General features: G+C 33.0%; 1 protein-coding gene across 1 annotated transcript in view; it reads right to left on the bottom strand.

Annotated features, from left to right (window-relative positions):
• LOC140135672 (uncharacterized) overlaps positions 1–13,990 on the bottom strand; it is a 47,453-nt gene extending 33,463 nt beyond the window's left edge. The window contains 1 exon segment of the mRNA XM_072157256.1: positions 13,281–13,990. Within this exon segment, the coding sequence (XP_072013357.1) occupies positions 13,281–13,368 (88 nt within the window). The 5' untranslated portion in view covers positions 13,369–13,990.
• Between the last annotated feature and the right edge of the window lie 420 nt (positions 13,991–14,410).

The raw sequence follows: 14,410 nt of genomic DNA, 5'->3' as shown, positions 1-14,410 counted from the left end.
TGATTTTCAAAAATGAAAATTATTTGATATCAGAAAGACATGCTTCGTATTCAGAATGCAATTCGATAGGTCCGAGGTGCTCTCATGTCCCACAAAAAATACTGTCGAAACACAATAAACGCTCATTTTAGATCCCTTAAGGTGGTACTACACCCCTGATAAATTTTGTGACTATTCGTTTTGCATTTCTCAAAAATAACTACGTTTTAGAATGACAGTAGACAAACATTTTATGGAAATAGTGCCCTATTTAACAGAAGCCTAATGAATCCTTTAACCTTTTAATAATTAAAATAAGATATAATAATTATAAGTTTATGATTCACATTACGGACATGTATGCTTTTCCATTTCATTTCATTTTTATTACCCATTGCAAATATGTACTTGGAATAAAATAAATTGATCAACCATTAAAAATAAACAGTCGGAGCAATCTATTGCAATAACACTGTAGCACAAAATTACTCGCTTTATAAAGATGACGTATACTGATAAATTGCTTTAATTTGTTTAATTTCAATCAAATAATGTTCAAGTTCATCATCCATCCTACCATCAATCACTATGGACCACAATGGCCTCATCCCAATGGCATAGTTCAATAACCTCAATTAAACAATCATATTGCAACATTTGACCTCAAGTTTCAGAGTATGCGTTTTTGTACCCAAATTTTCAAAGGTCATTCAATGAATATGCAAAATGTATTGGGGTTAAAGAACTGTGCCTTGATAGATGAGCATGTTGTGGATCCTAGTGAATGTCTGAAAGCTGATTAAGCCATTACTCACGTGACCTCAATGTGACCCCGTTATACGTTCAAGGTGATCTTTACTATAATCATGATAATGAACACCTTGTTTAAATACATGCGTGACCACAATGTCATAGCCTTGTCAATTTCAAATTCGACTCTGAAGTATGTCAATTGAATATTCTCTGATTGAATTAATGTAACGGCACTACCAAGTTCATCACTGTGGTTAGTACTGGGAAGTTTCTACAGAGTTTGTATACAGGACATTTTGAGCTGAAACAATAATGTTTTTGTATAGGCTACAATTCATGATGTCAACCTGACCACAACGATGAAATGGTACATGAATATCAAGTTTGGGTCTTTGGTTAGCAACTATTTCAAACTGTTGCGATTTGGTAGTTCACAGCATCTTGCGAATGATGAGCTTTGGCAAACATTGCACTGATCATTTAATTTAAAAAAAATTACAATAGGATCTCTCATTTGACATAAATTTCTTACATTATTATCATGATGATTATCATTAATAAACACACTGTATCAGTATCACACTGAATAAATGTAAGTAATTGCATAAGGAATTAGTCGCATGTTCTTTTTGCATGAGTGTTATACGTAAAGTTTTAAAGAATTCGATTTTCCAAATACTAGTATATCAGGTTATTTTTTAGTACCTTCCTTTAATACCCCATATCATGCTTTGAAAACATTTCATATCTAGATCATAGTGTATATTTTATCAGATGTCAAATGATGTGATGTCATCATTAATTGATTAGTCAATATACACATTTATTAAGTGGCTCTCATTATTACATGTTTACCGATGAGTCAACTGTTTTATAAATACACCTATGGGGCTGTCCAGTTTTAATTGGGATTAGCATATAATTGACCGTTTAAATTTTTAATTAGTAAACCTACAAAGTACTCGTTCATTGATGTTTTGATGATGACATCATCATTGATTAGTCAATACTCATCTTTAAGTGTTCCATTAATTATTGTTTACCTCATAGGCGTGATGAGTCACCCCTTCAAATTCCTGTTTATTTTACATAATGTACATCGTTTTAATTATAAGCCCTCGAAAAAATTATAAATTAATTCTTAGTTGTGAGAGTCATCTATCTTGTGGTAGATAGATGGTGAAGACAAAATGATAGAGTCATGACTCTAAACAAAATGATAGAGTCATCTATCATTTACATAGGGTCCCTACATCACAATCAAATTTTTAACATCTTGTGTTTAAGCATTATTTTGAGAACGAATTAATTAATTCGATTTGCAAAGCATTTTTTGCGGGACCTAAGATTAAGAGCACATCAGACATACCAAATTGCATTCTGAATACGAGTTGTTGTTTTTTAAATTCGCGATATGATACAAATTTTATGGCAAAAATTATTAACATTTTAGATATTTAACAGTCCTCGAAGTAAACTTTATAAATCTAATGATATATAATTAATGTGTATGTATAGCTGGGAGGAAAAGCCGTTCATTATAAGAGAATTTTGACCTTTTGAAGATATACATGAGATTTTCAAAGATCTAAAAATTTTAGATCTTTTGGGAAAAAATGTATAATCTTCAATACGAAATATCAACATTATCAAATGATGGTTGGCTTTACCACCCAACTACATAAGTTTACTTCGAGGAAAAATGTCAAAAATATCAATTTTTAAATTATTTGATCTAAATCTAAATTATTTGATATCAGTAGGACGTTCCTTGTATTCAGAATGTAATTTGCTGTGCATGACGTGCTCTCACAGTCTCAGGTCTATCAAAAAATACTCTATCAATATTTGGAATATAAAAACAAGTTTACCAATGCCATATAAATAAACATATTGAATGATTGCATGGATCATTGCTAGTATGGTAAATATAACATGTGATGCATATCTTTTGAAATGTCATGCGTGTATTAGGAACATAACTACTTTTTATTAAATGTATATTATTTTAACGCATCACATAATTATGTAACATGCGTATTATCAGCATAGGTTCCGTTTACTAAATTACTATCAAGGTAAATGGTAGGCATGTACAAAATTTACCTTTGGAAATCTCGTCCGGTCTAAAAATATTAGAATGTTATTTTAAAATTAAATTAGATTTACCTTAACAATAATTTGTTTATAGTTCATTTATAACTTGTTTATAAGATGCAAAAATAATGCGAATAAAAACAACCGCCCGTCTGAAAATATTAGAATGTTATTTTAAAATTAAATTAGATTTATACCTTAATAATAATTTATTTATAGTTCAAAAATAACTGTTGATGCATTCGTGTGTTTACATTATTCAAATGTGCAAATATAATCCAAGATATAGATTGTCTATTTGCGGAATGCCCAGCATACAACGTGATGCATGCAGGGGTTCCAAAAAGGGTGCTATAATTATCTATTTATTTAGCTCTATTATCTATCGGAGAAGGAAAAATGTTCAGCTGTCTGCTGCCTGAGGAAAACTCATACGATATACACATGTATAACTAGATCCAGATTTGGAATAAACCTGGGATGAAAAAACGAAGCTATAATAAGATGGCGAATTCAATATATTCGAAAGTATATTTTCTTCAATATTTATTTATGATACATCTTTGAGAGATAACTACATTAGTAATAGTATCCGCCATTTTGGTCAAATAAAGGTGTGAGTTATTTTGACAGACGATAATTCATAATGCATCATACATGCAACAGACATATGGGACCTACACGTAAATTCAAATTGAAATATATATACACACTTATAAATTAATTTGATTGTATTCGAAATACATGTATAAACATATTTATTTTGCAATGAAGTGTTTTTAATTAAATTTACAAAATATGCTACTGTATTTACAATCTGCTCGATTAATTTCAGAGTGTATTTAATTTATTCAGTGACCATGCCGTGATAAAATACGAAGCCCTCTATAGATCCTTATGTTGAATTTTCTTCTTTTCTAAATGATGCACCTATGACTCATCAGTTCAATCCACTCATCTCTCGCAACTGCTGGTTTATCAACATCCAGTCCCTGAAGCTAAATTCATAGTTAAGTCGCTTCTGACGAGCGACTCTTTTAAAACCAATGAGATGGCAGAATCAACTGAACTACTTTTAGCGCGGAAGATAATGAAAATAGATCGTATCTGTCGCTTATAATACGCGATTGGACTATAAAACCACAATTTCACGTTCAGTCAAGCCAGGTTCATATGCAAATGTATTTTTAGCTCTGCAAGCAGAAGGTGATTTTCAAATAGATCACAATCGCACCATTTTTCTCTAATATGAATAGTGATGGTTTGACTCAGGTAATCTCCAATCGCGTCTTAATTTGACAGTAAATTGTCAGAAATAAGAATTAATCACTCATTCAAAAATGCTTTTATTTAATGCTTTATTCTATACAGAATTTCACATTCAAATTGAATCTTACGATGATAGCTAAGGGGAGAGGTGACAAAATATTCAGCATAATTATAATCAGCAATGTTATCATGCATTTGGAAAATGTAATGTCTTACGGTAATTTTACATACATAAAAAATGCGATTTGAATTTGCAGTATTTAAATATTATAGGAAAATGAAATTAACGCACGAATTAAGAATTTGTCAGGCGATTTTCAAATAACAGAAATGTTTTTAAATACACACTCCTGTTATTTGAAAATCACTTAAAAAATTCATAATTCGTGCCTTAATTTAATTTCATTTAATTAAAATATAATTTTATCATAAAAGAGAAAGGCAAATTGAAATTAAAGATTATAATTTGTGTTTTTTTTTCTTCCTGGCGCTCGAATTGGTTTACTATTTTCAGATTTCATATAATAGTATAAAATTAATCAGAAAGATATAATTTCTGTATAGATGAGACTATTCAAATGGGTATTTAATTTATCATAACAGCAGAACTCGGAAAAAATTAAAAAGGTAAAAATGTTTTGCTTCTCCGCACTTCGATTCATCAGTTATTTTCAATCTATTTCACTCTTTTTACAATTTTTTACTCTTTCATGAACTAGTTTCATTCGGGAAAATGATATTATTTTTAAAATCCATTTTAACACAGTGCGCATTTCACTCTGTTGCAATGATCTCTATACACATCTTGGAACTCTTTAGAGCAGGGGCCTATACCAAGTGTATCAAAATAATTTAAAATTACTATTTTGTTCTACCATATAAATGAAAGCTTTAATTTGGGGATCCGTGAGTTATCAAATACATTTAATAAAAATGTATAAGACAAAGCAAAAGACAAATTCCAAATTTTCATATGAATTTATAATTGGAACCATATTCAAGCATTTTCATTAAAAACATGTCGGACTTTTTCAGTAATAAGGCCTATAAAAATTGTTTGATTGGCGTAACCCGACCGACCCTATAAGTATATAGGCCCGACCCTGACATGTCTTACTTTTGTTTTGTTTTGCAAAAGAAAATTAAAAAAAAAGAAAAAAAAGATGAAGATAAAAAGTTCCAAGGCCTTTCAAACGCAATTTACAGCTTTAAAAGTAAAAAAAAAAATCTCTACCTACCTACCTACCCTAATTTTTCTTATTGTTACGCCAATCAAACATTTTTCTTTTTTAGGCCTACTTCACAATTCGGTTACACAAACATTCATTGTACCTGATGTGGTCACAATAAATGGCCTGTGTATGCAAGCAAAGCTTATATTAAAACATTGCCCCTAGTCAATAAAAAGTACCTACAATGTCAAATTACAAGTTCATGTTTATAGCACTCTTTGACTATAAACAATCCACATCCGGAGTTCCTGGTGTTTGGTTCACACCTAGACGTGACCCCTAGTATGACCTACCATCTGCGTCATATTTCCTAAAAGTGCTACAACAACGTCCGCTATTACATGTACATCTTTATTCGTTTGACAACAAAGGCTCGCGATATTATCACCTTTGCATTAAATATTAATTTACACGCATATACATAAAAAATAAAACCTTTTTATTATGCATATGCGTACATAAATTAATATTTAACACAAAAACTTGTACAAAAATTGTATTCGATCGATGACGTATCATACAAGGTCTTTAGGCCCTATTAATGTAATTTGCAATATTAATTATAGGCCTATCAGTATCAGATTGATTTATAATTTTAACTTCAAACGCGACACGGTTAGGGCCCATATGGTTATGATGTGCTCACCGTTTTCTGCACATCATAATTTTAACATATCACATGTTTAATGTACGTTGCATGCATTGCAGGGCCTAAATTAATAAATATATCTCAATTTTCCTCTCTGATATATCGGACATATAAAACCGATTCCATATACCTATAATATAATTATTGTAAATAATTTCTTTTTAGATTTCATATCGACCAATTACGCCACGATGTGCTAGTCGTCAAAACACATAAATGTCTGCTTCATCCAGTAGCTGCATCTGCATCTCCTGATTTATAAAGGTTAAAAGCAATCATCACAACAACATTGAGTTCTAATCAATGTTCGTGTCTCCTGAACTAAAATGCAACCATCTCTAGTCCCTAAATCTGGTCAAAGGTGCTCAAAAGCCCGTCATGAACTGGCAACTGAAACAACATTTGTTGAGAGTCGTCAGCGCTCTATTGCAGTAAGTAGAACTCGACAGGAGACCAATTCGCCTCGAGATTCTCTCAGTAATTTTGAATTGATCTTGTAATTTCATGTTATTTGCCCTCCTCATAATAGACTCATTGCCACTTTAATGTTACTTGTGATTTAATAAAATGATGTAAATTGGAACATTTATGTACAAATAAATACCCCATATAAATATCGGTATGTGATGCGAATGATAAGAAGAAAGGTATGTGAGTTTTAGAAATTCATTCTATTTTAAGCTAAATGTGCGTTTATATGAAGTGCTTTAACTGTCAACAGCGCGATGTGTCTTAACGTATTTGTTTCAGTCAAACATTTTCCAGGTGTGTTTGCTGTTCCTATAAATGTTGAGATTCTATTGTTGACAAGAATAATACTTTATCTAAACATCGAAAGAAAAACAAAAACAACGAGAATAGACAACAATCAAACAATTGTGAAACATTTGCACAATGCATTGATTGAGATACACCATGTAGCATTTTGTGTAGATTCACTCATTGAGAAGAATCAACCTTATCTAAACAATTAAAAGATAAACAAAAACAAAGCATAAATGAGACAACAACCAGTCAATCAAACTTGCATCCATAGACTCCACATATGAAACAAATAAGCACAGACCTACTACAGATTGACAGGACTAGTCCAGCGTTCCCATACATAGCCTCGTTTTATAAGACTCAGTTCTTTAATCTGACTTTTGCATATACCATGTATACTATCTAAATATGTAAAGATGACCTCGTGGGAATTTCGAATCATAACACAGACGTGAGGTCAAATTGTGCTCATATACAGGTCATTGAACTTTGTCCCCAATTATTGAGACTATTTGGCTCATAAAGGTTGTGTCCCGGATCCAGATTACTAGAAGAACATGACAGATGGACAGCAGCAGCAGAAATGTCATCTTGTGCACCTGCCTCTCAGTTTAAACCACATAACAGTGGAAACTAAAGGTCAATGTTCAAATCACATTCATGCGTGACAATGACCTCTAACATAACCGGAAGTGGATTGAGGGAATTATGATTTCTTTGTTTTAAAATACTGTCGATCCAATTTGATTTGGATGCATAATAAATGTGTAGCATTACCAAATAAAAATGGGCCTATTTATTGCAATTATTCAGAAATTCGTTGTTGTCTGTTTGATGTCCATTGCGCACATTAATAAGTCCAGAATGAAAGAGTCAAACACGCATCATTCTCGTTTGCAGATGCAAACTCATCATACATGCATAATTAAAAGGGCATTTCGTGATCCACAGCCTCATCCCCCACTTTTTTCAAAAAAAGTTGAGATTTTTAAACCACTGGAAACCTCTGGCTACATAATGTTTATCTGCCAAAAATTTCTTGCAGATAAATTTGTTTTGCAAAAATATCGTCAAATTTGAATTTCGTTCTGGTGCACCAGAACGAAATTACACACAGTGGCCTATGGAGCAGTGTAATACACACAATCATGCATAACTCGCAAACGCAAAATCGGAATCAACTGAAATTTTGGGAATAAGCTTTTTTCGTGAATATCTACTGAAAAATGTCAGAAAAAGAGGGTGCTAGGATCACGAAATCCTCCTTTAATAGCCTACATGTTGTAGATTGGATAGTGATCTGATCAATTGTCTTCCAAAATCAAATGTTTTCGGCTTTCCATTTTAATAATACGACTTTGCCTGCATCTGTATAGGCCTGCGCTGCACATGCCTATCATGTTGAAAGTAAAATCAAGGTCGCCTAATTCAATTGGCAAAAATATATGAGGTCACCATGGTCACGTTCAATAAACAAAATGACCGATGGTGCGAAAGATCGGGGATTCATTACCCTTTAGAATACCGCCTCGGGCGCTTGTGATATTCCCTGGCTATTTCCTTTCTTGTTCAGTCTTTCCATTTTATTTTTAACGTGCTTATTAGTGCTGAAAATTATACATTTATCATTCGCCCGAGTATTGGAATGCATTCAAAGATTGCAACTATGGAATTCGTTGCTTAGATCAAATTAAAAACAGAAATAATATAGTGGTTTATTATAACAATATAGTATGAAACAGCATGACCTGATTTATTATTTTAAAATCTGCATTTAAAAGGGTTTAAAATTCATACGAAGCTGAAAGTGGCAGGTGATTTTTATTTCAACACGACTATACAACTTCCCAAAAATAACAATCCTGTATGCATTGCATGAGAAACAATTATCGCATGTACATGTGTACATGTATTGTTATGCTTTGTTTTTTGTAGGTCCACGATTTCCCATTGTAAGTTTTGAGCAGGGCTTTTAATATTATACAGTTTCACGAAGACGATGACATGGCGACAACGACGACGACGACGACGATAATTATGACGAATTGGAGTGACCGTCACAGACAAATAAACAATGGTTTTAAGTCTAAAAATAGTGCTATCTTTCCATTTCCCGCAACTCCAATAAGAAAGAATTTTAAGTGATAAAAGATCATACAATTCTGATTCAACTGCATTCCAGTAAAACTTATTTAGGCTCGCTTCCAACTTTTCTTCCAGGGTCTATGGAATATGGATTGGTGTGTACGGTACATGCATACATGTACGTACAAAGTGTACATTGTAATATAATTTGTATACAATGTTTAAACCTTAAAATGTATAATTAATGCAAATTCCAATCCAAGTCCTCGACCCTTAATTCTAATTCTAATTTATTAGCATTAGAATTATTAGCATTTAATCATTAGAACCTAGTTGACCTTAAAATTAAATCTCAGCTTTACATAGCAGAAATCCTTGCAAGTTCCATTGACCGTAGCATGGTACATTCATGAAAATGAGACTTGCAAAGGTTTTTTTTCAATGCCGAATAAATTATGACTAAGCACGAGTTGTGGTTATTTCTATTCATGGTTTTCACGTAAAATCTAATTAAGTGGCCAATTTAATCAGTGAATTGCTCGAACATTGTGGTCTCCGGTATTATTTATAAATGTTACCCTTTAATTTTATGTTCTTATTATCGGTACAAATTATTTTGGCGTGTGGCATAATCAGATCCTATGTACAAAAGGCTCCTTCATCACAAGCAAATGTGCGTAGTGTGAAAAGGTCACGAAAGTCATCAACGTGATTGCAATACTATAGATCTGACTATAGCCTGCACGCTATATTTACATCTGGAATAGAATAGTATCTCATGTTTTATAAGTACAAGTTCAAGATGTTCAATGCACTGAGAATCAGTAATATGACATGAGTAATAGACATGAGTAATGTTATATTATCCTATATGCATGAATGTATTCCAGTTGGTCCATCCAGGCATTACACGCATTATCAAAGTAAAAGTATGATAATACTGATAAGCGCAAAACTCAAGAACCTACCTGGTTCTACAGGTGCATTTGAATTCTTAACAACACATTTCCGCTAAAAAGATACACGTATCAAATAAACAGCCATGTTACTTTGAATTGTCTATACAGTTCTATATCTGAACAACTGTCACGTGTTCATAGTGTTTATACAAATCATAATATGTGACCGTACAGCACGAATGAGCCGTAAATGTCCTCAATTGTATTCTGAGTTACAGTGTAAAATGGGCATGAATGTCGTATTCATAGGTACCTCAATTTGGTGCTACGTGTACCTCATTTAATGAGATACACGTAGCACCAAATTGAAATACCTATGAATATGACCTTCATGCCCATTTTACACTGTAACTCAGAATACAATTGAGGACATTTACGGCTCATTCGTGCTGTACGGTCACATATTATGATTTATATCCCCAAGAAGTAGAAATCCAATATCGACACTGACACATGACCCAATCAGTAATCAGTGGCAACATCTTTTTCAATATTAAACACCAAGACTACATTGTATCCTCATTTGACTCCTCTCACTTATATATATGCCCCTTAACATCTGACATTTACATCACACCTCCGACAATACAATAAATTCATAAAAATAAACGATATTATTGTATTTCAATCAATGGTAATCATTGAGCAGCATAGTGTGGTTTAAAATGATATGAATAGGTTTATTGGTATGAAATTGATGGGGGTCATTCACCCAGGTAGCTTCATCATTGATTTCCGTACATTAATTGGAGGAATTTTGCAATCAAAAATATGACATGATCAATGGTATAAACTGCCCTACTCTGGTATACATGGTATATAAATGACACGTAGGAATGCCCTAATGATGCCATGTAGAGAGATTTAAGATGAGTTACAGAGGTATTAAGAAATTAGATTTTTTTTGATAATTTAACGAGATATGGTTGGCTGCATGTTGCTAATAAAATATCTCATCTTCATCTCTCATGCCCATATTCATGATTAATTTTCATGAATTTGCTGTATGCAAGTATGTGTATATTAAAGGTACAAAAATAATGAGAAATATCTGTAATTAAACTACATGCTGTTTAAAGTTCAAACCAAAACATGTGCAAAGTCCAATGCACGCTGTTTGTTGGAGCTTCATTCAATAAACAGAAGAATACACGAATGTTTATACAAAAAATTGTTTGCAATGCACTGTTTTTGTTGAAACAAGCAAGTTAATTACAAAATGTATGTATACACATACACCTGCAGAGCACACAAAACACACATGATTCATAATTTACAAAAGCACCACTTGGAAGGAATGAAATTGAAGTATATAGTGGTGTAGACTGCTCTGCATTCCCTTTTTTGATAAACAATTCATACCTTTCCACACAAAACATAACACATCCCCAGTGACAAGAGCCCCTCTTCCCAGTGACTGCCCTGCCCAGAGAGCTGAGCTATAGAAAGTTGGATCAGAACAGGATTGGTGGATTTTCCATGGTCAGAGGGATTAGTAGGGGATGATAAATTAAAATGGTCTACTACAGTAGACTAATAGTGGTGCTGTTTATGCTTGATACCTCATTGGTGAACAGTACTTCAATGGTTGTACACAATACAGAGAGTAAGCCATTTTTCTTGACACCTAATTAGTAATTAGCAACCGGACCCAATGACTTACTAATTAGGTTGGTAGGTCTATATCCAGTCTAATTCTTTGCATAAAATGAAAAAGTTAATAAGCAATATTGCATTAACTCTACATGTAGTCAGGAAACAAAATGACTTGTTTACAGTTGGTCTGCAATTATTTTAAACAAAGGATATTAATTAAAATTATTATTGTTGTTACCATTTAAGTAATCTTAAGTTGACAATCTATGTTGTGATTGTTTTGCACAAAGCACCAACATTGTTTGAAACCATTTTGTTGTTGTTGCAGAAAGCATCACAAAATAATGCATCATCAGAATCAGATCTGAGATATTTAACTAAATAATTAATAACATTAAGGGCTGGGGTATGAACGTTTGGACAGTATTTATTTTGGGACATTAGAGCACATCAGACATATCGAATTGCATTCTGAATACGAAGAAAGTCATTCTGATATCAAATAATTTTGATTTTTTGAAATTCGCAATTTAATACACATTTTATGGCAAATCATTAAAAATTGATATTTTTGATATTTAACAGTACTTGAAGTAAACTTTATAAATCTGATGATTTTTACTTAAAGTGTATGTAGGTGGGATGAAAAGCCGACGATCAATTGAAAATTTTGACCTTTCGTATTGAAGATATGGATTTTTTTCCCAAAACACCAAAAAAATAGGCCTTTTTGGGAAAAAATCCATATCTTCAATATGAAAGGTCAAAATTTTCAATTGACCGTCGGCTTTTCCTCCCTGCTACATACACTTTAAGAATATATCATTCGATTTATATAATTTACTTCGAGGACTGTTATATATCAAAATTTGAAAAATATCAATTTTTATAATTTGTCATAAAATTTGTATTATATTGTGATTTTCAAAAATGAAAATTATTTGATATCAGAAAGAGATGCTTCGTATTCAGAATGCAATTCGATAGGTCTGAGGTGCTCTCATGTCCCACAAAAAATACTGTCGAAACGCAATAAACGCTCATTTTAGATCCCTTAATATACAGGTACAATGTGCATGAGAACAGTTTATACATTGTGAAGTGGTGGTAAAAGCTGGTGCATGCAACATGTTGTTGCTGTTGATTACTCTCAGATCGATACTGATGCTTTTGTTGATCATCATCATGCTTAGCTTGCTTACCATTTTGCTATCTGGCGCACACTTTACACAAAAAAGTTAACCAGAATTATTATTCTTATGAAATATGAATTAAAGGTAAGGACCAAACTTCCATTCAGGGCTCGATTTAGAGGAGTTTTACATGCACATATGCATGTAAAATTGGGATATTCAGCCCATGTACATATTACAAGGAAAAACTGCAGTAACTTTTATTTTCCAAATCGACCACTACTTCCATAGGCCTACCTAAGATAAACTAGGCCTTAGATAAATTAGACCTTACATGAAATAGACCCTAATTTAAGACCCATGTTTATGTGGTCCTTTCTTTGGCTATTTTGGTCCCTTTTCTGGGTAATACTATAAGTCAAGGATATATGAATTGGCGAAAACTTCTGCAGTGGTATACATGTATACAACAGGATCAGGAAGTATGTGTAACCATGCAATTTATTAATAATTATGCAGGCATTCATGAAATATCATGCATTACCATGTTTGAGTTGAGCAATTAAAACAGTAGGCATATGGCTAATGCAGAAGTAATTCTTTTGTAACTAGGGCAGATGTATTACTAAACTGGGTGTTGAAAATCTACAGCAGATCTATTTAGAATGGAAAGTAAATAGCAGGATATCTGTGGTGACTAGTACTAATTGAGGTTAGGACACGGGTTTGCACATGCATTACTCACGATACTGTATTAACTTACCAGGTTCAAATACATTTGAATATGTTCCTACTGCTAAGGCCAAAAGGCACAGACCCACTGAGGTCACAGTTGTCGTAGATACCTTCATTTTGTCAAATAACCTCTCAATCACTTATGCAGGCGTGAAAACACTGTGTTTAAGCCTTAATGTCAATCTCGGCTCTTTATTCCAACACAAAAGACGCTCTTACCATACACTCTCTATGGGAGAATACACACTGAGTAAGCAAAGCAAGCAATGCTGCATAAATCAGTGGATTTTCCTGTAGCTTTTTCTTCTACAAGACGTATAATTATTATAAATTTTTCTTAAAAGAGAAAAATATACCATGCGGCTAGTATTGACGGAGATCGGCCGCCCAGGGGCATACAGATGAGAAGATATTTATATTCACGATACCGTCCCTCTCTCTGTATATTGAACTCGTCGGACGGACGCTAAATATCATACACACAACATCCAATGAAACACCATTGTAGGGAAATATTCACATCCATTCAATATATTTTCAGCCTCAAAATCGTTCTAAATCATCATAAAATCCAAGTTGAAAAATAAGATATCTTCAAATATTCCACATGCACAGATCTAGATGTAAATTTTCAGCAAATAACGGAAATTTCGATGAAAATTGTACATGTAAGATGATGTTTCGCCACTGGTTCCGCACAAAGCAAGCGCTGGTTCATTATAAATTTGCTGTGTATGTGGTGCATTAGTGTCCGCAGTGTGACTCGTAGTAAAGCAAGCACGTACGGTCATAGATTGATTCAGTGTTTCTAGAACATTATTTTGAAGTCAATTGAATTTTCTTTTCGACTTTTCAGCAGATGGACAGATTTTTAAACTGAAACATAGGCATTAGAAAAAATTTAGAACTTTAAAATGTTATTCAAAACATATACCTGTACCCACTGCCTTTCCCCACCAATTATTGTATCGGGATATGTGGGAGATACATTTATTGCTCAAATATATACCTTTTTAGTAGCAAAAATATTCTGCTGGCAATCAAAATGCAGGTGCACCTGACTGGGACCATCTTTAGGGAGTGTTCATAAATACTTTGGTGGGGCGGGGGTGGAAAATATGGGAATCAAAAAATATTCAGTCCTTAATGGGGGGGGGG

Source organism: Amphiura filiformis, chromosome 16, assembly GCF_039555335.1.
Source record: "Amphiura filiformis chromosome 16, Afil_fr2py, whole genome shotgun sequence".
In the NCBI taxonomy this organism is placed as follows: domain Eukaryota; kingdom Metazoa; phylum Echinodermata; class Ophiuroidea; order Amphilepidida; family Amphiuridae; genus Amphiura; species Amphiura filiformis.
The sequence above is the reverse complement of the archived record's forward strand: the minus strand, read 5'-3'. Positions and strand labels throughout refer to the sequence as shown.